The sequence below is a fragment of the Ovis canadensis genome, chromosome 1 (assembly GCF_042477335.2).
Source record: "Ovis canadensis isolate MfBH-ARS-UI-01 breed Bighorn chromosome 1, ARS-UI_OviCan_v2, whole genome shotgun sequence".
Taxonomy (NCBI): Eukaryota; Metazoa; Chordata; class Mammalia; order Artiodactyla; family Bovidae; genus Ovis; species Ovis canadensis.
Genome location: NC_091245.1, coordinates 111,957,098 through 111,979,426, shown reverse-complemented (window position 1 = coordinate 111,979,426; position 22,329 = coordinate 111,957,098). Strand labels below are relative to the sequence as shown.

Below are 22,329 nucleotides of genomic sequence, written 5' to 3'. Positions count from 1 at the left end.
AGCTGTTGTATAGCAAAAGGGGATGATTTGGGGTTGTCATCACGTTTTTACCTCTCAGATTCACTCCTTCAATTTCTCTTGTCCTGTTTTTTTTAATTAACATCCAGGCCAAGTTCCTTCCTAACAGTGGTGATTCCACCCTGGCCATGTGTGCCCGTGATGGACAGGTTCGGGTAGCAGAGTTGTCTGCTACACAGTGCTGCAAGAATACAAAGCGTGTGGCCCAGCACAAGGGAGCATCCCACAAGGTAAGTAAGCCCTTGTCCCAAAGGTTGTACATTTTAGCTCTTCCATGGATCTCAGCCAAGGCCCTCCAGTATTTCTGTCCATTGTGTCCCCTTTGTTATGGACACCTGCATCACTTCTTTCAGTCCTAAGACTTGTAGATAAGATTGGAGAAAAAGCAGTCTCCCAAAACTTCTCAGAATCTTGCACATGCAGCATTCACCTGATTATTCTTAACTCCTAAGCTGAGCCATGGTTGGTTTGGAGATCCTGAGGCCCCCTTTGCCTCCCAAGCATTTAAAATTTGCTCTTACTGTATTTTGAACATTTTAACAGTTCAAAGGTGCTAGCTGTTGGCTTCTCATATGTGAGAGCTCCAACTTTCCTGTTCACAACACTCAGTGCATAAACAGCACTATTTCTGGAAGCCCTATTTAAAGCTGGGAATATAGGCCAAATAGTCATGGTGGCAGGCAATGAGGAGCCAAGAACTGCCTAGTCTCAGAGTAGGCACTGTTTTCTTCCATGCCATGAAAAGATGATCCTCTCTTTTTATAAACCCTCCACAAATATATAGGTGGACCTGAATGTATATAAAATATATAGCTTTTCTTGCCCAGATGACTCAAGAAATGTGAAAATTACCTATTTCTTTGATTCTTAAGACTGTTAGTTAGATAACTAACTTTTAGAACTAAGCTATAGAAAATGAAACTTGGGTGCCATTTCTCTCCCCACCTGAGTGAGGGCGTGGAATTGATTTTGAGAATGAGCCCTAATGGCAGTGTTTTCCTTTGGTGTCACTGTTCAGATCCCCTGGAGACTTAGTTAAAGTAGCAAATCACCTGTGCTTTTGACTTGTATAGAATAAACAAGCTGTAAGTAATTCACGCACAAGAGAGAATGGGCTTATTAAATTACCTTCTTTCCTGGGATTTTACAACAAAAAAAGCTAGCTATTTGTCTTGCTGAGCCATTTTAATTGCAGCCCTTCATAAATATAAAGGAATGAACTAGACAGCCTTTAATGTTAATCTTTCAGAAACCGCTTCCTTTCTCTCTTCTCCTTCAGTTGGCCCTAGAACCAGACTCTCCCTGTACGTTCCTGTCTGCCGGTGAGGACGCGGTGGTCTTCACCATTGACCTCAGACAAGACCGACCCGCTTCGTAAGTGTAGCAAGAGTATTTTTACACAATTTGAATTTCTTGACCTTGAAAGTATTGCAGATGTCCTAGGTTTTGAAGATATTGCACATGTCCTAGATAATTCTCAACTAAGCACAAAGAATAGTTCCTTTGTGTTTATAACAAGAAATGGATTAGTTTAGGGAAATTCCTTACTACTTTGTTGTTAATCTGTTTCTCAGCAATAAAGTACTATTCAACTTAGCTTCATTTCTAAAGCAGAGTTCAGTTATCTTATTATATTGTGAGCTGTAAAAACTGGATGATCTTCTAGTTCATTTGGGTGCCGCTGAGCTTCCCGACAAGAAGCACGTTGCTGGCAGCTTAGAGATATGCTCATGTGTGATTTTCACTTCAGTTATGTATAGAAACATAAAAATTAAATGGTGACTCTTAAAAATATTGGTAGTTGTAGTAGAACTCATCATATCATAGCTCATTTTTACATGAATCTGAGACTGATGGGTAAATTATATCTGCTTTTAGCTGTGTGATACCATAGAAAGAGCATAGCATCTTGTTTGTATCCAGGCAGCCCTAGGTCAGATATTAACTTGGGCGTTACTAGTAGTGCCCCATGTGACCTTTCTGCACGTCAGGTTCTTCGGCCTCACTGTGGGTATAATCAGCCTCACTCTCTCTCTCTGATTTCTGTGAGGATCACTGATAAGTGTGCTTGGTGCCTCAGCATAGTGTGTGGCAGCGCGGTGGGTTTTCTTTTTTGACTGCACTGTGTCTTTGTTGCTGCACTGGTTTTCCTCTAGTTGCAGTGAATGGGGGCTGCTCTCTGGTTGCGTGTGCAGGCTTCTGTGTGTGGTAGCTTTCTTGCTGTGGGCCGCGGGCGCTGCTGCATGTGGGCTTCAGTAGTTGTGTCCGAGGGCCTGGTAGTTTGGTTCCTGGGCTCAAGAGCATAGGCTCAGTAGTGGTGGTGCACAGGCTTAGTTCTCTGTGGCATGTCGGCTCTTCCTGGGTCAGGGGTCAGACCTGTGTCTCCGCACTGTCTGGCGAATTCTTTACCACTGAGCCACCAGGGAAGCCTGGCACCGTGGTTATACCTGGCTAAATTGCAGCTACTAATTAGTTGACTTTTTCCGTTTTTATTGTGCTTGTAATAAAACATGCACGGATGCAGTAGTGAAGCACGTGGGCAGAATAAACGCTGCCTCATGCATGCCTCCCCCGCCTCCCACTTTCCTGGCTGTTGGTAACTGCTGTCAAAAGTGTTCAGTGCCTCTCCAGTCCCGTTTGTGTACATTTACGTATCTTTACTATATCCATACACACTTTTCCCTCCAGTGTGGGATAATTGTGTGTATGTATAAACTTGCGTGTATGTTATGTTCTTGCAATTTGCCTTTTTCACATTGTAATGCATTTTGGAGATATTTCTACGTCAGACCAAAAAGGCCTACCTCATTTTTAACCATGTCATATATATCATAACATTGGTGTACCACAGTTTGTTTAATGATGACCTAGTTGATAGATTATCTAGATTATTTATGATATTGTTTGTTTTTAAAATTATATATATATATATTTAATATGCCATACTGGAAGTTTACTATGGGACCACAGAGTATTCAACTTTACAGATCTTTCCCCCCTTAAAAATTATCTTAAATCTTATAAGTGAATACCAATATTGAGTAAGGGGTATCACTGATCTTTACAAAGCAGACAAGTAAAATATATGTTAATTAGGTGATATAATCTTAAGGCTGATTATTATCAGGCTTTTAGAGAGATTAGTATAGAAAAAGTTGTCTACAAAGTGGAAGAATTTAAAATAACTGGTTAAAGGATGGAAATGTTTTCAGCTTGTGGAAAGGATATGTTGGTTATTTATGTAAAACTTCAAGAGGATGAAGGTTGAGAGAGAATGAATGGACTTCTACTGGAAAGGGAACAGGCCTGGGTGATAAAGGTGCTACCTTCAGTCCTAGCATGTAGTTATCTACCTTTGAGAAATCATTTAAGCTCTTAAACTGAATGATGTTTGTTATTTTCAGTTCTAAAATTCTGTGGTTCTGTGATAATAATGGAACATTAGCAGGTTTTCCAGAGAGGAGTGGGAAGGGCAAAGATGGAAAAAATGATAGAAGTTTGTTTGGTCTGCTCTGGTAGAGAGTTGTGAAGCAGAATGAGATCCTCTGAATCAGGTTCAGAGGAAAACTACTATTAACCCATAAGAAATTGGGAATCTGGTTCAAGTAATGGGCAGAGCACATGACTTTGGCAGATAATGGAATGTGTGATGAGATGTTATAGGCAGAAAATCTGACTGGAGTTGACCAGTGAATCCAGATGCAAGCAGTAATAGATGGGATAGAAATTAAACGCGGGAACATAGGAGGAACTTATAGTAGGAGGGGGTCCAGATTCTGAGCTGGGAAAATAAGAGACAGTGGGTCTTCAAAAAGTTTTTGCTTTAGGGGTTGAATTAGTGAAAGGCTGGAATGAGGTCAGAGGACTGAATGTGAAGGTCATGGCTAGAATATCTTAAGCTGGTGCCTTAACATCTGCTTATATGCTAGACATTTTTGTATGAGATTAATTTAGAGGAATATTTCCTTTTTGTATTCATAATAGCTGACTCTCTAGAAGCTGGTGAAAATGGCTAATGTCATAGGAAAAGAGATTTAGAGCTGGGGGTGGGGGGTATTCCTTTAGCCAGTGGAAGCTGGTTTGAGATATTCTTCAAAAGAATCCTTTGGTTTGATCCATAATTTCCCTTTTTCTTAGAGCATACCTGCTCATTAAAATTGCAAGTTTTAAGGCAAAATTTGGTAAATTTGTTTCATATGATTTTGTCTGCTACCTTGCTCTGGTGTCAAACCTTTTTTTTTTTCCCCTGCTACCATTATTAATCATATTTATACCTCTGCATTTTCCCTGGAGAGTTCAGGGTACTCTGTGTATTTATATATTGGGAGAGAGAATTGTTTGTTTTAGGTGAATATATGGAGGCATGGAAAGATTGAGTTCTTTGTCAGGATTAGATGACAGTGGAGCTGTCGTAATAACTTCATAATCTTTCACCTCGGTTTCCTCATTTTGCTTCTGCATGGTAAACTTTATGTTTGTCTGACCCTCTCCCTGTGAAAAAATTCAGATTGCTTAGGAGATGAGACAGTACTCTGGAAAAGAGCAGTATCTACTCCTCTTCCTCTTCCTTATCTAAAACTCAGAGCTGCCTCTTCTCCATTGCTAATTTTGTTCCTGAAACTCTTTATTTGTGTCTGCCTTGTGTTTTTGAGGGTTGGGTACACGTGTATTTATGTTTTCCCTAATAACATTTATTTTTAATGACCTCTATACACTATTCTTTTAGTGGAAAACTACAGAGATTTTAAAATTAAATATTAATAAAATTTCTCCTCTTTGCCTAGAACAGTTTAGGTTGGAATGACTTTGACCATGTAGAGAGGATGCTAACACCATTTACAAAGAAACTTGTCATAATTATAGTTCTTTCTCTAAGCACCAGAAATGAACAAAAGCTTAGAATTAAAAATGAAAACTCTTATTCATAATTGCCAAAACTTGCAAGCAGCCAAGATGTAGTTCAGTAGGTGAATGGATAAACTATGGTACACCCAGATAATAGAATATTATCTGGCACTAAAAAAAAAAAAAAAAAGTCCAGCCCTTCCTTTCCTGTCTTCTATAAATTTACTAATCCTTATGATGTCATATTTGACAGGTTGGACACTTCAATCTGGGAAGAGTAGTCATAGGGCCACCCTTAAGGTGGGACAAATTATGGAAATTTTATAAGGTTTCCCTGGGGGTCCCATGAATCACCTGTTTTTGTAGTACAACCAGAAGAATAATTCAGAAATTATTTTCAGCCTTATAAATAGCTGTCTTCATAGGAATCTCCTCTCCTAGTTTTCTTCAAATAAGGGAACACTAATATTGTTTCCCTTTGGATTAACTGTTGCTTGCCATTTTTCTTTGTGCATTTTAAAACTGTGTTTTAAGTGATACTTTTCTGAAATCTGGGAGGTAGATTCTGACCTTAAAGTCTTTTCTGTCCACTGTTCCTGTGATTCATCCTCCTTTCACTCCCTGCTCCCAGATGATTGGAAAGATATATTTGTAAGTAAAAGGTGGGAAAATGTGGGTATTGTCTCTTGAATGGTTGGTTATCATCATATTGGACTCAGGCTGAGACTCTGGGGAGTGATATACTTTCATACACCTTTAATTTTATACTTCTTGAGGAACACCATAAAAGTACTACATGTTTTATTCCGTTTCCAAAGTAGCACTTAGTAAATGTATAAGACAGTGGGTTATATTTTTCTTTTCTTGTTGCAATGTACAAACAAAACCACTTTTTTCTTTCTTTCCAAATGAAAATCTGTTTGGGTTCTTACTAGCTGTGTCTGCATTACTCTCTGTTCTCACTTGCCATGACTGTCTGAATCTTTGGGAGAATATAACATTTGTACTTCTCTACTCTTGAAGGAAACTGGTGGTGACAAAAGAAAAGGAGAAGAAGGTGGGGCTGTATACAATCTATGTGAATCCTGCCAACACCCACCAATTTGCAGTGGGTGGACGAGACCAGTTTGTAAGGTGAGTCTGTGGCTGTTTTGTGTCTTTGAGAGTTTGAGATTGTGATGCATTGTGTACTACCAGCTGTCCCTTTTGGAAAGGTATGAATTGCCTAGAAATCCATTAACCACCATCTTTGATTTTTTGCCATCTTCCAAAGAGTTTAAACTTCTGTGATGTATTCTGTTCCCTAATTAACATTCCCTGAGGGATGGCTTGACATGTTGCGGATATTATCAGGTTTAAGGAAGTTTGATGAATTGATCGAGGTCTCCACCATTTGCGTAAACCCAGGTTTACTAGCAAGTGCTCTAGTTAGTAAATACTTTCCACCATTTTTCATATGTAAGTTAGCATGCAGTAGTAATTTTGAATGCTGGTTTCAGATTCAGAAATGATTTATTTGACTTGGAAATTCTCATTGTGAACTTAGAGTTTTTGGCTGCTAGTCTCCTGAACCACTTTTCTTTGCCCTTAGTGATATTTTTGTTTTGAACATTTCTTGTAACATTGTCTGTTGAGGCATATCCTAAGGGAAACAGTTTATGGATTCAGTCCATGACTACATGTGACTGCAGTTAGTTTCCTTGACCCTTTGTCACAGTTACATCCCGTCCCTACTCAGTTGGTCTGTCTCAAGTATATTTTTTTAGTTGCCAAGGGATCACCAGTTTGAAAGGGAGGAAGGAGAGGTTTATAGGAAAATGAATGACTTTATGTTTTTCTGATAGTGGTGAAATACATGATCTTCCTTTTTAAATGAGAGGGTATTTTTTATAACTACTGCTGCTGCTAAGTCACTTCAGTCGTGTCCGACTCTGTGCGACCCCATAGACAGCAGCCCACCAAGCTCCGCCATCCCTGGGATTCTCCAGGCAAGAACACTGGAGTGGGTTGCCATTTCCTTCTCCAGTGCATAAAACGAAAAGTGAAAGTGAAGTTGCTCAGTCGTGTCCAACTCTTTGCGACCCCATGGACTACAACCTACCAGGCTGCTCCGTCCATGGGATTTTCCAGGCAAGAGTACTGGAGTGGGTTGCCATTGCCTTCTCCATTTTTATAAGTGTATTCTGTAATTAATTTTATTAATAATCACAGGGATGGACTAAATCTCTAGAAATCCCTGAGAAACGATCTTAATTTATTGAAGAGCCCTGCAAGAGAATTGGGGAACTTTGTTACTCTCTTCTTCCCCTGTTTTCATTGCCTCCTAAATTCCTTTCCTCTGTTGACCAATAGCAAATATGTAGCAGTAGATTTTTTTTTAAAGATAAGAAGCTGTTGATCAAAAAAAGGGTTTAGTTGTTGGAACTTTCATGTGCTACTTCCTCCAATAAAAGCATTTACTGAAATTTCTAATTTGGATTTCCTGCTTGAGCTCTGGATTCGTTGAAAAGTCTGTGAATTCAGATAATTCAGCCACAAGGACCTTGATGTTTGAAGGAAAATGGAGGCATTGTCTGCATTGATAACTGCAATTGATAATGCCTTTATCCAAAGCTGATACTTTATGAGGGTTAAAATGGGGCTGGAATTTGTTTCAGTGTTTCGACACAAGGAGAAATACTCAGATCTTCTGACTCTTACCAGCCTGTGTTCTTTATCCCTTTTTGGGTGCCAAATTCTCAGCATGTCATAGGCTGTTTACTTGACAGAAGCACGTGTAAATTTTGAGGCACAATTGGTGATGGACGGGGAAGCCTGGCGAGCTGCTGTCCATGGGGTTGCAAAGAGCCAGATACGACTGAGTGACTGAACTGATCACCTATGAGCAGATGGCCCTTCCAACACCCTAGCTCGTCTCTCATCATCCTCAATTTCTCTGGCACCTCTTCAGTTCATTGAGTATATTGGAATTCCTCCTTTCTGATTCTTTCTTTGATGGAACTTTAGGCTCACCTTACAGTATGAATCTGAAAATCTTTTTGCTGAATATTTTATATCATAACACTATTAGCTTTCACTAGTCTGAAGGAAAACCTCTAAGGGAGTACAGAGAAATCGCTTACTTATCCTCAAGGCTTTTGCATCGTAAATACTGAATTTATTAGGATTGTGAAGGAACATTTAAGGGAAACCTTAGAGAGCCATGCTTTTTGGAATATGATCAAAAAGCGGGGATAGGTAGGGAGAAAGAAAAAAGGTAGCCAAGTGAAGGGTGATAGCGATTTGAGTCTCTGCTACTAAATCCTGCTTTGAGTTGGTGTAAGAATTTACAGGAGTGAAGGAAAGGAGACTATATCAGATAAATGAGTCTTGTGGTGATAGATTTGGCAGTGTGATTGGTTGACATGTAAATTTATTGCTAAAGGATTTGGTATAGGCCCAGATTTATAAAACAGAGTCAATAAATAGTCCCTTTGCTTCCCTGTTGTTATCAGTGATACTGAGAGAACACTAGGTTAAAGGCGCATGGCAGGAAGAGGAGGTGAGGAGGGAAGAGGCGCTTAAAGTCAGTGAGGGCCTGGAGGCCCGTGCAGAGACATGCAGTGAGGGTGTTGAGACAGTGCCCACGCTATTCTTCATTTGATTTAAAGTGTCGGGCACAGGAAGACTCAATAATGTGGAGATGTCGCTTCTCAACTTGGGTTGTTGATTCAGCGCAGTTCCAGTCAAAATTCCAGCAAGATATTTTATGTATATCAACAAGCTGATCCTAAAGTTTGTGAGGTGAGACAACACCATACTGAGGGAGAAGAACAAAGTTGGAGGCCTGATACTACCCAACTTCAAGACTTAGTATAAAGCTACAGTAATTCAGACAGCATTATATTGGTGAAAGAGACAAATAGATCAAAGGGACAGAATAGAGAGCCCAGAAATAGACCCCCGTAAATATTGTTGAGCTATCTTCGACAAAGATGCAAAGGCAAAAAATGGAGAAATGATAGTCTCTGCAATACATGGTGCTGAAATAACTGGACATCGACGTGTAAAAACTGAATCTAGACATAGACCTTACACCCTTCACAGAAGTTAACTCAAAATGGATAATACATCTGAAAGTAAAACCCAAAGCTGTGAAAGTCCTAAAAAAAAGATAACATAGGAGAAAACCTAGAAGACCTTGCATTATAAAGACATCCATGAAAGAAAAAATTGATAGGTTAGATGACATTAAAATTAAAAGCTTCTGCTCTGTGACAGTATCTTTCAAGAGAATTGGAAGATAAGCCACAGACTGAGAGAAAATACTTGCAAAAGGCGCATCTGATGAAGGACTGTTATCCAAAATATACAAATAACTCTTAAATCTCAACAGTGAAAAAAAAGTCAATCAAAAACGGGCTAAAGACCTTAACAGACACCTCACTTAAGAAGATATTCAGATAACTGAATGGAAAGATGACCATCAGGAAAATGCATACAGTGCAAAATGATAACAGCTGCTTTGGAAGACAGTTTGACAGTGTCTCCAAAACTGGCACCCTGTGATCCAGCAGTTAAGCTCCTTGGTATTTACCTAAAGAAGTTGAAAACATATGTTTATACAGAAACCTATACATGGACATCTATAGCTTTATTCATAATTCCCAAACTTTGGAAGCAACCAGCATGTTCTTCAGTATGTTAAATGGTGGTTTATCTAGACAATGAAACATTATTCACCACTAGAAAGAAATGAGCTATCATATCATGAAAAGACATGGAGGAATCTTAAATGCATATTACTGAGTGGGAAAAAAAGCCAGTATGTAAGGACTCCATACTATATGTTCCAACAGTATGACATTCTGGAAAAGGCAAAACTGTGGAAATAGGATCAGTGATAGCCAGGGGTGGGGTGGGCCAAGAGAGAGGAATAGGCAGTGGATTTTTTACAGCAGTAGAAATACTCTATGATGTTAATGATGGATATATGTCATTATACATTTATCCAAACCTGTAGAATGTAGAGTAAACTCTGTAGATTTTGAGTGATTATTGTATGTCAGTGTAAGTTTTTAAGAAAACTACCATTTTGGTGAGTGATTTAGATAATGGGAGAGGCTGTACATGTGTGAGGGCACGGAGTGTGTGAAAATACCTATACAGCTCTCTGTTTTGTTGTATACGTAGAACTGCTTAGTAAAGTAAAGTAGTATAAATCAAAAAAAATTTTTTTGAATGACAGGCTTCTGTCCTATGCTCAGATAATAAGAGAATTTTTTGTATTTTTGTATCACCACTTTCTAGCACAGGGGTTAGCAGTCTACACTGTTTTTGTAAATAAAGTTTTACTGGAACATAGCCATAGCCATTTGTTACTGTGATAGAGACTGGATGGCCCTGCCAGCTTAAAATAATTACTGCCTTGCCGTTTAAGAAAAAATTTGCCAACCCCTCGTCTCAAGCATTATATCTAGAATATAGTAGGTTCTTAATAAATACTTATGGAAGAAAGAGGAAGATAAAAGAAGGGCAAAGAGCTTTAGATATTGAGGAACACAGAATGTTCCATACACCAAAATATTAAATACTTAGTTAAAATTTTTTTTACTAATTTGATGACTTGGGAACATAATAATGACCTAGTGATATTTGAAAGCTGTTGATTTAGATTTAGAGGGGAAACAAATCTGATTGTTAGCAGCTATATTTGCTGAAGAGTAGTAATTGGTTGTACAGCAGTCTCCTATTTGTCTTCTTTTTGTATTGGTTCATTTAAAAAACATTTCCTGGATAGTCTGTTTATGCAGGATATTTGTTAATGAATTGTGGAGAACACAAACATATTGATTCATTTGTTTATTCACCTAGCATTTACTGAGCATTTGTTGTGTGCTAGATACACAGTTGACTAGATACAGTTTCTGCCTTCAAGGAGGATTCTGAAGAAACAGATACATAAGATTAAAAATATTAAGTAACTTACCCAATGTTACTCATCTAGTAAGTAGCATAGTTTCTGAACTCAGTTCAGACTCCTTCAATATGGTGGAAACCATTAACTATGCTGTTCTTTCTCACAAAAGAAAATTAAAGACAAATGGGAAATATTTCAGGTAAAGGGAACAGTTGTATTAGGATAACAAGATGAGACATGGTATATTCAAGAAAGCATAGCTGTGTGTGTGTGTGTGTGTGTGTGTGTAATGTATAGGATCTTTGGGAAGTGGTGGGCAGCCATATTGAGTAGCTTGTACTAGAAAGTACAAAATCACTGAAGAGATTTAATTATGGAATTTACATTACATTTTTCATGTTAGACGTAATTCTGGTGACAGTATGAGCAAGGAAATCAGTTAGAAGGTTACTACAAATAATGTAGGCAAAAAATGAATAAGAGTGGAGAAAGCACATATAGTGAAGAAATACACCCAGGAAGTCAGATTGTTGACAGGAAAGACATAGGAGAAGAAAGGACCTGATTTTTGGTTTGAATTTAGGATGGTGCCATTAACAAAGATTTGGGGGAAAGGGTAAATCTTGAATGATCTTAATTTAAGGAGAATGATTTTGTTTGGGGCATTCCATTACAACACTCATTTGGCATGTGGCTGTAAGTGTAGAGCTCGCTCAGAACAAGTGTGGGCTGGAGACACAGATCTCAGACACATGTATCTACATATAGGTGGCAGTTAAAATGTTGGTAATGGGATTTGATCCCCAGAAGAAAGTATAGTGCAGAATTCTTCCTCCCTTTTGAGTCTCTGGCCTCTTTGAGAGTATGAGAACTATGATCCCGTCTCCTTGGAAGAATACATGTAAGCACAATTTCTGGGCATTCACATATACTTGAACTCTAGGTTTTAAAATTTCCTTGCATAGAGTCAGAGGAGAACTTAAGACTAGACCTTTGAACAACATTAGCATTTAAGGGATGAACACAAGCCCATGTGCTTGTGGTTGGATATCAAGGAAGGAAAGTATTTCAGGGAAGGAGTAATGAATAATGTCAAGAAGAGAGAAAGACCCGAAAAAAGTATCTTGTTGGCTTTGGTGGTTAGGTTACTGATGACTTTAGCCAGAGTAGTTTCAGTAGTGAAGTGAAAGCCAAAGCTAGATTAGAATGGATTGAGAAATGAATAGGGGGTGAGAGAATGAAAATGTTGAGAGCAGATTGCTCTTTTCCATAATTTAACTGATGGCATAATGGGGTGGTGGGGGGACAGAAAAAGCAAGAGTAGGAAAGGTCAGTGGAAGGATTTTTAGAAAATGGGCAGACAGTGGTGAGCAAGAGGGCTAATCAAGCAAACAGGGTCCTTGGAGGGATGGGATGCCTGAGATTGGAGGACACTGATGTGCAAGGACAATGACTAGATGTGGCTTGTTCCTCACTGTATTTCTAGCACCTGGTATAATACTTGGCACCTAATCTTTGTGTCCGTGGTTGCACGGATGATTAAAGTTTGGATTGGAAAGATGAGGGAAGGTGAAGGTGGTTTGGTGCTTGATGGGAAAGATGGAAGAATAGAGGGAGTCTTGAGATATAGGTGGTAGCTTGTAATAGTTGTGGGGAGAACTAGCCAAATACAATTTCAGGAAGGGATTGGGACTGAGGACCCCCTGACTTACAAAAAGCATGGTCTCTGCCCATGAGTAATAAACCATATTGGGGAGGCAGCATACATAGAAAAGGATCTGTAATGTTATTTCAGTGTAGATAAATGGTAAGTGATATAAAAGCTGAGAGAGGAGATAAGCCACTTCAAAATAATGTAATTTAGGATTACTACTTGAAATGAGAAGTACCTGGATAAAAGAGTTTTGTTTGGAAGAGGGGTAGGAGAAGATTTTTGAGGAAAAGCCTGAGCCAGAAGCTGAATTGGGAAATGTCTTTTATCTGTTCTGACATCCAGCTGACTGCTGTTCTAGTCACTACATTGAACTTCAGCTCTTCAAGGGTTGTTTGTAAGTTTTGACATTTTCATTGCTTCTTCTGTAGGATTTATGACCAGAGGAAGATTGATGAGAATGAAAACAATGGAGTCCTCAAGAAATTCTGCCCTCATCACCTGGTAAGATTCATGAAGGGCCAGTGGCTCCAGGCTTCCCTGACTCAACCCCAAGCCTGCCACCAGACTTGTTGACATAGTGGGAAGAGCTTGGACTTTGGAGTCAAAAGACACCTGGATTTGAATTCTGGCTCTACCGTTGAGCAGTTTTGTCACCTTACCTCCTTTAGCGTCAATATTCTTACCAACAAAAAGAGATACAGATAACTGCCTTGTACCGCAATGGTAAAGCCTAACAAGATAATGTGCATATGAAATGGCTAGCATACAGAAGACAGCCAGTAGAAAGCCCTCTCCCCCAGTTTGGTCAAGTTTCATCAGTTGTACTCCTGTCTATCTGTCTCTCTGCCTTTCTCTGTCTCTCTCTCTCAGACTCTGGGAGAAGATATAGGGGAGTTTTAAGGAAAACCTGTTTCCTGAAGGTGGTATAATAAATGGGGGGGTGGGGCATCAGTCAGTATCTGCTCCTTATTGCAGGTGAACAGTGAGTCCAAAGCAAACATCACCTGTCTTGTGTACAGCCACGACGGCACAGGTACGTGAGCAGGGCCCAGCTCCTAGGCTGGCATGCCCCCTCTGTCTAGGGAGCTGCTGAGCCAGTGAGGCATGTGCCCTCCCGTGCTCACCACTGTGCTGTGGCTCCAAGTGGAGCCGTGGGGAGTCGTCGCTGATGGTGAGCACACAGTGGGGGGACGCAGCAGATGACCCTTGGAGATGGCAGGCACTTGCAGAATGCCACAGCTGATCCTTGGCAGGGCCTGTCCTGAAGGCCAGGCCACTTGCTTGAGCAGGTTCTTACGCCTTTGGCTCATTCCTGAAGTAATGGGTATGATCTTCCTGAGCATTCTGCTACCCCTGAGTTGGCAGCGTGTTCCTAGTCTACCCTAGACACCTGAATTGCTTGCTGTTCCAACTGAGTAAGATGGGCACTATACCTGGGTGTTAGGAGGGGGCACTACTGGCAAGAAGCCCCACCCCAACCCCCAACTCCTAGTCCTAGCTTTTTTCAGCCTTTGCCTTCACTGCTGTGTGCTTGTTCTTGGCAGAGCTCCTGGCCAGTTACAATGATGAAGACATTTACCTCTTCAACTCCTCTCACAGTGATGGGGCCCAGTATATTAAGAGATATAAGGGCCACAGAAATAACGCCACAGGTGAGGCTGTCTTTCTAGGTTTCTGTACCCCAAGCCTGTTGATTTGAAGAACCACAGTATCTCATTTAGGTTGTGCAAATAAGAACTACCTAAAGGAGTAGGCTACCCATCACCAAGGGACAAGCCTAAGTGGGCTGGAGTTTTCATTGGCCCTCCTGTGCTAGGGGAGAGAGGGCTCAGGAGCATTTCTCACCACAGCAGTGACATTAGACTTGGTCTGGGTGTAAGGAAACTAGACTGACTATATTTTTTATTTTTTATATGTAAAAAAAAAATATATATATATATATATGAAAACATGATTTTAGGTAACTTCAGGATTAAAAGACTTACTAGGGAGTTTGGGAGAGCCCTTCTTAGTTAGTGGTACTAAGACTAATTGCCTAAAATAGGGGGTGAGCTTGTGCTTTTAAGGAAGAGGAAGAAGTAATTTTTTTGCATGAGATAGAAGAGGAGGAATGGCAATAGCACCTCACCCAGGTTTGCAGTGATGGTTGGCGCTTTTTGTTCTGTCTGTGGTTCCCAAACTTTGCTATACGATGAAGTCACCTGAAGCCGGCTCCCACACCCATCCATTCTGACTTAATTGGTATAGGGTACAACTTGATTAGGAGTTTTAAAAAGCTACCTGTTTGATTCTTGTACAGACAAGTTGGAATCACTGCTCTTGGTTGTTATTAGTGCTCATAACAGATGTCTGTTATAATGTTGACTGGGAGAGAGCAGTTAGTTTTCCTTTTTCTCTTGAACTGTGAGAAGAGCGGGGAAATGCTATATTTAATCTTGGTCCGTGGGCATACAGAAGGAAGTGTTTCAGTTTTATGATTGATACGGAACTAGACATAGCAGTTGGGACTCCTGGATCTTCTTACTAATTTCAGAGGGTGGAGTCCTGTTGTTCAGTCTTGGTAGCAAGCACACCTCAGGTGCTTCAGGCAGTTGTAGCGTAAACTTCCACCTGTCCTAGGTCATCTAATGACCCAGGAAGCATGGACAGGGTACCAGTGAATCACAGATACCAAGGATAATTGTAGGGCATAGGACAGTGCTGCTTTAGAGTGGGTAAGCTGTGGCCATTCAGGCTGGGACAGGTGAGGCATTGGTAAGGCTGGTGGCTGCTCCATAGAGGCTGTTGCTGAGGACTGTAAACCGCTCAGCTCCGTGGACCTCTTTGGGAGACTATAAATCGTCTCTGGGACTTGGTGTGATTCTTATTCTGTCTATTTTACATGCATAATCCCTTGATTTGTTTTGTGAAAGTGAAAGAAATTCTTGGCTCTTAGCTGATTTAGATTTGTAAATAAATTTCCTGTGAGGTAAATATTTAGGCCTAATGCCAGCTCTCATGCGGTTTATTCCCTCATTTATCATTACAGTAAAAGGCGTCAATTTCTATGGCCCCAAGAGTGAGTTTGTGGTGAGCGGTAGTGACTGTGGGCACATCTTCCTCTGGGAGAAATCATCCTGCCAGATCATTCAATTCATGGAGGGGGACAAGGGAGGCGTGGTGAGTATGGTTTGCTGGGCTGGCTGACTCCCTACTCTCTCCAGTCATTAAGGTAGGTTTCAGCAGGGCCGCAGAATTCTTACTTTGACAACATAATACCATGTCTTAGAGGTCTAGCCAGCTAAATAAAAAGACAGTACAGTCTTTTTATACTATGGGATGGGGATGCTGAGGTTTTAATGAAATTATTTTCCTTTTCCTGTCTTCTGTAACTCTACAGCATGGTTTATTAAGAAGAGAAAGGGATTTTAGGGAAGAATCTCTGGCCTGACTGAGATATCTTTATGTGTAGACTTTTCCCAGAACAAAAGCGTTAAGAGTTAAGGGCACACCATCCTACACAGTGTAGTAAGTAGCTTAGTAGTAATCTTGATGACATCCTGGATTAGCAGATAGAAGCTAGGAGAATTTTTTTTTCTGACAGTTGAGAAAATCAGGATATATAGTCTGTACACTGATAAAAACACACATGATATATATAGGAGAAAATATGCGCCCCCTGCCCGACCACCTTTTTTTTTTTTTTACTGCTATACAACCCATTATCGTATCATATCTGCCTGTCCTTTGAGTTCTACAACCTCCATAGAGATAAGACAAAAAAGGAAGCCTGAGGATCTTGAGTTGGGAGTGAAAGATGGTCACCTCCTAAGATATACCTAGCTAACCATAATTTTTTTTTCCTCCTTTGAGACCTAGAGTCAGGAAGGATTCAGTATTCAGTAGCTTTCTATGATAAGGTTTTCAGACTACAGATAATAAGAAAGAGGCAGTTGGGGCAGCTGCATTGTCCTGACTACCCAAGATAGTCTGGTTAAGAGCATCTCAGGAATGGCTGAGGAGCTGTAAGAGAACCCAGCCATCCCTTGATGAGGTTTATTGAGAGTGGTATTAAAAGTTAGAATGGTTCATTGCAGTTGGGTTCCCATTTCTTCTTGTGTGTCTCTTATCATGGTACGAGGCTATTTCAGACTTTTCTGGTTCCACTAAATGTCGGGGACCTGGAGCCAGTATAGATCCAAGGCTTGTATGGCTTGAACATGAGCAGAGAAGAGTCTAGAACTTACAGGGGTGTGTCACTGTTGCCTGCCTCATCTCCTGCTCTTCCATAGGCCCTCTTCCATGTGTAGGGAGCAGACCCAAAACACTGGGGTCTTAATGAGAATTCTGTAGTGGGCATGTAGCCATAAGGAAGTCAAAGGAAGCCAGTGAATCTTTTCTTGATCATAAACTATTGTCTTGCATTCTGTTCTAGAGAAATACAGGGCTAAATGCCTTCCCCACAGGCCAGTACTTGTCTTTTGCCCAGATCACTCCACAGGCCAGTCTTGTCAGCTCAGCCGGTGTCAGGATTTGATGATTAATCCAGGTGCTCAGATGGGGAGGGCATTTGCTTTGGATGGGCGGGCCCCAGGCCTGAATTTAGTGGTCATAAGAGTGAAGCACTAGAACAGGAGGTATGAAGACTGCACCCTGCAGTGAGATTCCTGCTTTTTTCTTGCCTCTGTGTAAGCTGAATGATCCGTGTGGTCCTCACGTGGCTCCTTCTGACTTTTTGTGCTAACCTCCCAGCAGTGAGGTCACAGCACCAGCCTGAATGCAGAATATATCATAAAGGAGATAGGGATCTTTGAAATTCTCATCCACCTTGCCCAAGTCTCTTGATTTTGTATTTGGCTCAAAATCTAGGCCTTTTATTGTTTCCACTCAGGGCCAAGGGTTGTCACAGGACAATCCTTAGTTTCCCAAAAGCACTTTGCTCCTTTATCCCATCCTCTGCATCCCCTAACTCAGTCATCTAAGGCCAGAGCTCTTTTCTCTGCTCAGGCATTATTGACAGGATAAGCCCTGACCTTCAGATAGGTCAGGTGAAACGACCAGGTCTTCTGGCCCAGAAGCTCTCTGGCGGCTCCCTCTGCAAGCTCCAACTCAGGTACTATGTGTAAATTACTGTCTTGTTCTCTTGTCACTTTGTCCATAAGTCTCAAGTTCCAAGGAATTTCCCTCCTGTGCTTTTTTATTTTACTGACTTGTCAAGCAAAGCTAGGTCAGAGTTTTAGAAGAGTATCCAGGGCTTATCTGGAGATGGATGAATGAGTTCAGGTTTGTATGTGTTATCACATATCTTGATAATATTTCTGGCCACGGAGTTTTTCTATTTAGTGCCTTCTCTGCTCCAGGTGGTGGAGCTTCTTCCACACTTCCTAAAGGAGCTCAGATATAAACTTTGCAGTGAGCTGATACGTGGAATAAAAGGAGAAAGGGAAATGTGGTTTCTGCTTTACTTTTACACTCAGACTTAGCGTCAGTCTATTCTCAGAGTTAGAATTGTGTATGTCAGTTTTCCATGCTGACCTTGGCTTCCCGCCAGCCACTCTGCATGTGCAGGTGAGGCAGAGGCTGGTCCATAGAGAGCTGAGAGGCTGTTTGCCAAGGTGGTTTTCTTGGACTGTATGGCAGATGCAAGACAGGGTGGGGTGGGGTGAAATGAGGAGTGGACGGGACCACACCTTCTTTCTTTTGCTGTCTATTCCTCGTCTGACTAAAAGCCCAAAAATTCTTTAGCAACTAGACTAGGACCAGCTCTTCCGGTGGGGACAGTAGCTACCCTGCTCTGCCGAGGAAGGCTGATGTTTCCAAGTCAGACAGCAGGGGGCATGGGTGCCTTTGGATAGGAGGCTGCCTAAACCAGAAGGCCTTCATCTCAGCTTCTGAAATTTCTTCCTCCTGCCCAGTGAATAGTATCCGGAGGGTGGCTGAGCTTGAGGCGGTTGGTGCCCCAGGAAACTGCCTTGCTGTACTCTGCTGTCCTGCAGCTGAGCCTGTTGGCAGGCAGCAGGGTGCCGTCTCCTGGGGTGTGCAGGGGTCTCAAGCAGACAAGTGTCTCCACTACCCCAGCAGTGTTCAGGCTCAGCCTCTTCCCAGCCCATGCCTTCTTCCAGTTCTAGTAAACAGTGCCAAGTGAATGTAATTGTTCTCTGAGCCTTCTCTAGGGGCTCAGCAGCTGCTGCTGTTTTCTTCATTTTAAAAAATTTATTTGCCACTTGGTAAAAGCCACTGGGATGTTTTTTTCCAGCCTTGGGCGAGTTGAAGCTTTGGAATCTGGAGAGAATGAGGTCATCTGGACCTCATTGCTTTTTTGTGAAGGCAGCATACGCTTGGCCAGTCACCCGCCCACCCCTGGAGCTATGTCTGGGGATGAGGCCACCCCTACCTAAACATGGGAAATGAGAGATAGGCCTGATCTTATACCCAGTCTGTGTCCAGGGCCCTTTGGCCTAGGCTCATGATGGGTGGGCATGTCCTCCCAGCAGCTACCTTAACTTTTATCAAGGACAGTTATTGGTGCAAAATATGTAGTGATTTTTAGACTTCCCATGTACCCCTAAGCCTATGTTTTCCTCTTCTCCTGACCAGGTAAACTGTCTTGAGCCCCACCCTCACCTGCCTGTGCTGGCAACCAGTGGCCTAGACCATGATGTCAAAATCTGGGCACCCACAGCTGAAACTTCCACTGAACTTACAGGGTTAAAGGATGTAAGTAACTGATCAAGGATTTCTTCTTTCTGCTTATCAAAATACTATTAGGAGTTTTCATTGTTATCAGAAGGAATAACTTGCTGTACAGTTTTTTAAAGGCGCTGCTCTAACACCATCCTCCACATTCCTGTCATTGCCTCTCTAGGAGTAGTCCCAGTCCAGGGGTCCATGGCACAGCTTTTAAGTGCCTCTCGTTAATGGTAGAGTGGGGTAGGGGACATCGTTAGGAAAAATCATCCACCTTCTCAATGGATGAACCTGGAGCATCCTTTCTTAATCTCATCTAGCTCACTCCAGTTTAATAAGCTTCTAAGAGAAGATTTTACTGGGCTGGAACACCAGCCTTTTCTGATCAAGTCTAGGGTTTATATTCCTCGCCCAATCCCCTCATCCTCTTCGGTTCCAGGTGATTAAGAAGAACAAGCGGGAACGGGATGAAGATAGCTTGCACCACACTGACCTGTTTGATAGCCACATGCTCTGGTTCCTCATGCACCACCTGAGACAGAGACGCCATCACCGGGTAAGCGGGAGTGGAAAGTGAGCTCCCAAGGGCAGTGACCCTCTCAAGAGGGTGAAAGTGGAAAGTGAGCTCCCAAGGGCAGTGACCCTCTCAAGAGGGGGAAACATCCCAGTGCATACTTCCTCATTGCTTTAGGGAGGAATCAGGTGAAGTTGGTTGGGTTTCCTATCCATTATTCCCCATCCCCATCAGAGCCTTCCTGTAGCCTTGGCCAAGCCACTAGTGGAAATAGATGGTGTCTGTTCTGTGTTCTCCATCACCATGCATGCGCCAGGGTGTCTTCAAAAAGGCGAACGGAGTTGAGGGCGGGGAAGGAGTTGAGAAGAAATAATAAATCTCAGGCTGTCTTCTGTTTTTTTCTCTCATGCCAGAAGAGACCTTGGGGTAGGATTTTAGCAAACTGGCAGTTTGGGCAAGTGCCTGCTTTTTGTAAATAAAGTATTAGAATATAGCCACCCCCATGGATTTATGTATTGTCTGGCTGCTTTCATGCTACAACAGGAAAGCAGAGTTGAATAGTTGTGACAGAGATATGGCCCATGAGTCTAAAATATTTACCATCTGGCCCTTTAAGAAAAATTCTGCTGACCCCTGAGCTAGAGCATATAAATTGTAGCTAAGGCCTAACAGGCTTGACCTTGTTCCAAGGAAATTACTAATAAGCCTTTCCCATCCTACAGCGCTGGCGAGAACCTGGGGTTGGGGCCACAGACGCCGACTCTGATGAGTCTCCCAGCTCCTCAGACACATCGGACGAGGAGGAGGGTCCTGACCGGGTGCAGTGCATGCCATCCTGAGGCCTCATACCCAGGAGGGGTGGGCTGGGGCTGCCAACCCGATCCTGCCTGGGCAGCCCTTTCCTGTGCCAGGCCCTAACATTCAGCAGAAACGCACTTTGGACTTTTTTGCTTTAGATTAAAAAAAAAAAAAAAAAAAGACATCCCAGGAGGACAAGCCAGAGGGGAGCAAACCTACAGAGAGTATCTAGGAGTGGGAGTTGAGCCCTGGAATGGGGCTCCATGGAGAGGTGCATAGGACTCAGCAGAAATGGCTTTTCCCCAGCCCTTTTCGGGGGAAGGGAGAGCCTGTTCTGCTAACTGGTTTGGGGCAGGGAGTGGGGTTTCCTTTTCCTCGGTCTCCCTTGTTTCTTGGGTGGCGGGTGGGGGGACAACTGGCTGTTCAGTACCGAGGGGCCAGACTGGGGGTGGCAGAAATGCCACACTCTCTTTGGTTTAGGTTTTTGACTTTATTTTCTTTATTTTTTAAAAGTCTATGACAGTTGCATTGTTTTTTCTCCGCCCGCCTGCCCCCCAACCCCCGAGCAACCCCATCCCAGGATCCTGTTTTTCTGGGAAGTCTTTTTAATAAGAGTCCCTAACCATCCTACACTCTTCACTTTCCTTTCCACCCCATTCATTCTCTGAACTTATCACAGTGTTTTGCACTTGATTATGTATCCTTCACTTTCTTCTTTTTCCCATCATCCCCTCAGTAGGTCTGGTGAGGGAGGTTGGGGGGAGGTGGGAGGAGGGGCAGAAGTGGAAGCATAGGAAGGATGTTACCTCTTCTCTTACTTTAAAAAAAAAAGTTTGGTGGCAGCAATCTCCCTGTCCCTATCACTGTTAGAGGCCTAATTTTATATCTATAAATATATTAAAAAGCAACTCAAAATTGGATGTATCACGTTAAAATTATTGTCAAAGTTTAAATACCTATATATTCTCTATGACTGCAATAAAGGGACTTCAGGAGAGAGTGAGTGAGAGTAATGGTGTGGAGGTGTCACCTGGGGTCAGCCTACCCTCTGTGCATGGCCATTGGAGACTGGGGCTTAACTCTTCAGGTTTTATGAGGCTCCGGAATGGAAGGATCCTGAATTCTGCCCTTCTGTGCTTTCCCACCATGGTTGCAGGGTTGAGGAACTCCCTTTCAGCTTTTTGCCCCAGATATCCTACCTCTCCTTAAGTCTTGTAAGGGTTCCTAGGATGGCTCTTCTAGCCAGAGACTGGCTTATCTTTAAAACTTGACTGAATTATGACTTCAGGAAGGGTCCTGCCACTGCAGACCATTTCCCCTAGTACCATGTGTGACAGAAGACACACTCACTCTGACCTTTATCTGCTTGATTCTTTAAGCTATCCAGCTTCACACCAGCTCCCTTCCTAATGGAAGAGTATAGGGAAAGACCTCCTGGGTTTGACTTTCTACCTTGTCCACCTTCCTATATCTTGGGATTGAAGGACAAGTTAATCTAAGGATTGATTAAGGCGGCTGGGATTGTGTCAGTGGTCAATAAATAGGAAAGTCCCAGTTGAATTCTTGCCCTTAAATGCTTTTGCTGCTATTTCTTTGTCCCCAGCTAGGAATTCTGCATCCTGGGACAGTCAGATTCCACTAGAACAGGCCAGGAAGGAAGGGAAGAGTGAAAGGATGGAATTCCCAGATACTCCTTCCTCCTGTCCCTTTTCCTAGCAGCTCTCAGACCAGATGTTAGCTGCTGCACTTCCTTCCAGGGGTAGGGAATGTGTGGTGACTGTGAGTGGTCTGTGTTCTTTACTGCTGGTAGGGTGATGGAGTGGGCTGAAACCATGCACTCTGGAATTTGTTGTGTATTTTCTCTCAGTAAAGCTTTTTTTTGTTTTTCCTGACTGCTGCTCTGTGTGTGATATGTGAGCCATTCACTGTGATGGG

The 22,329-nt window shown here is 42.2% G+C and overlaps 1 protein-coding gene across 6 annotated transcripts in view; it reads left to right on the top strand.

Annotated features, from left to right (window-relative positions):
• Positions 1-22,286, top strand: part of DCAF8 (DDB1 and CUL4 associated factor 8) — a 40,169-nt gene extending 17,883 nt beyond the window's left edge. For all 6 annotated transcript variants that reach the window (XM_069545564.1, XM_069545590.1, XM_069545554.1 and 3 more), the window contains 10 exons: positions 108-248; positions 1,298-1,392; positions 5,887-5,997; positions 12,845-12,917; positions 13,392-13,449; positions 13,961-14,068; positions 15,445-15,575; positions 18,993-19,112; positions 19,522-19,638; positions 20,319-22,286. In XM_069545564.1, the coding sequence (XP_069401665.1) occupies positions 108-248; positions 1,298-1,392; positions 5,887-5,997; positions 12,845-12,917; positions 13,392-13,449; positions 13,961-14,068; positions 15,445-15,575; positions 18,993-19,112; positions 19,522-19,638; positions 20,319-20,435 (1,071 nt within the window). In that variant the 3' untranslated portion in view covers positions 20,436-22,286. The remainder of the gene's footprint in view (positions 1-107; positions 249-1,297; positions 1,393-5,886; positions 5,998-12,844; positions 12,918-13,391; positions 13,450-13,960; positions 14,069-15,444; positions 15,576-18,992; positions 19,113-19,521; positions 19,639-20,318) is intronic.
• The last annotated feature ends 43 nt before the right edge of the window (positions 22,287-22,329 follow it).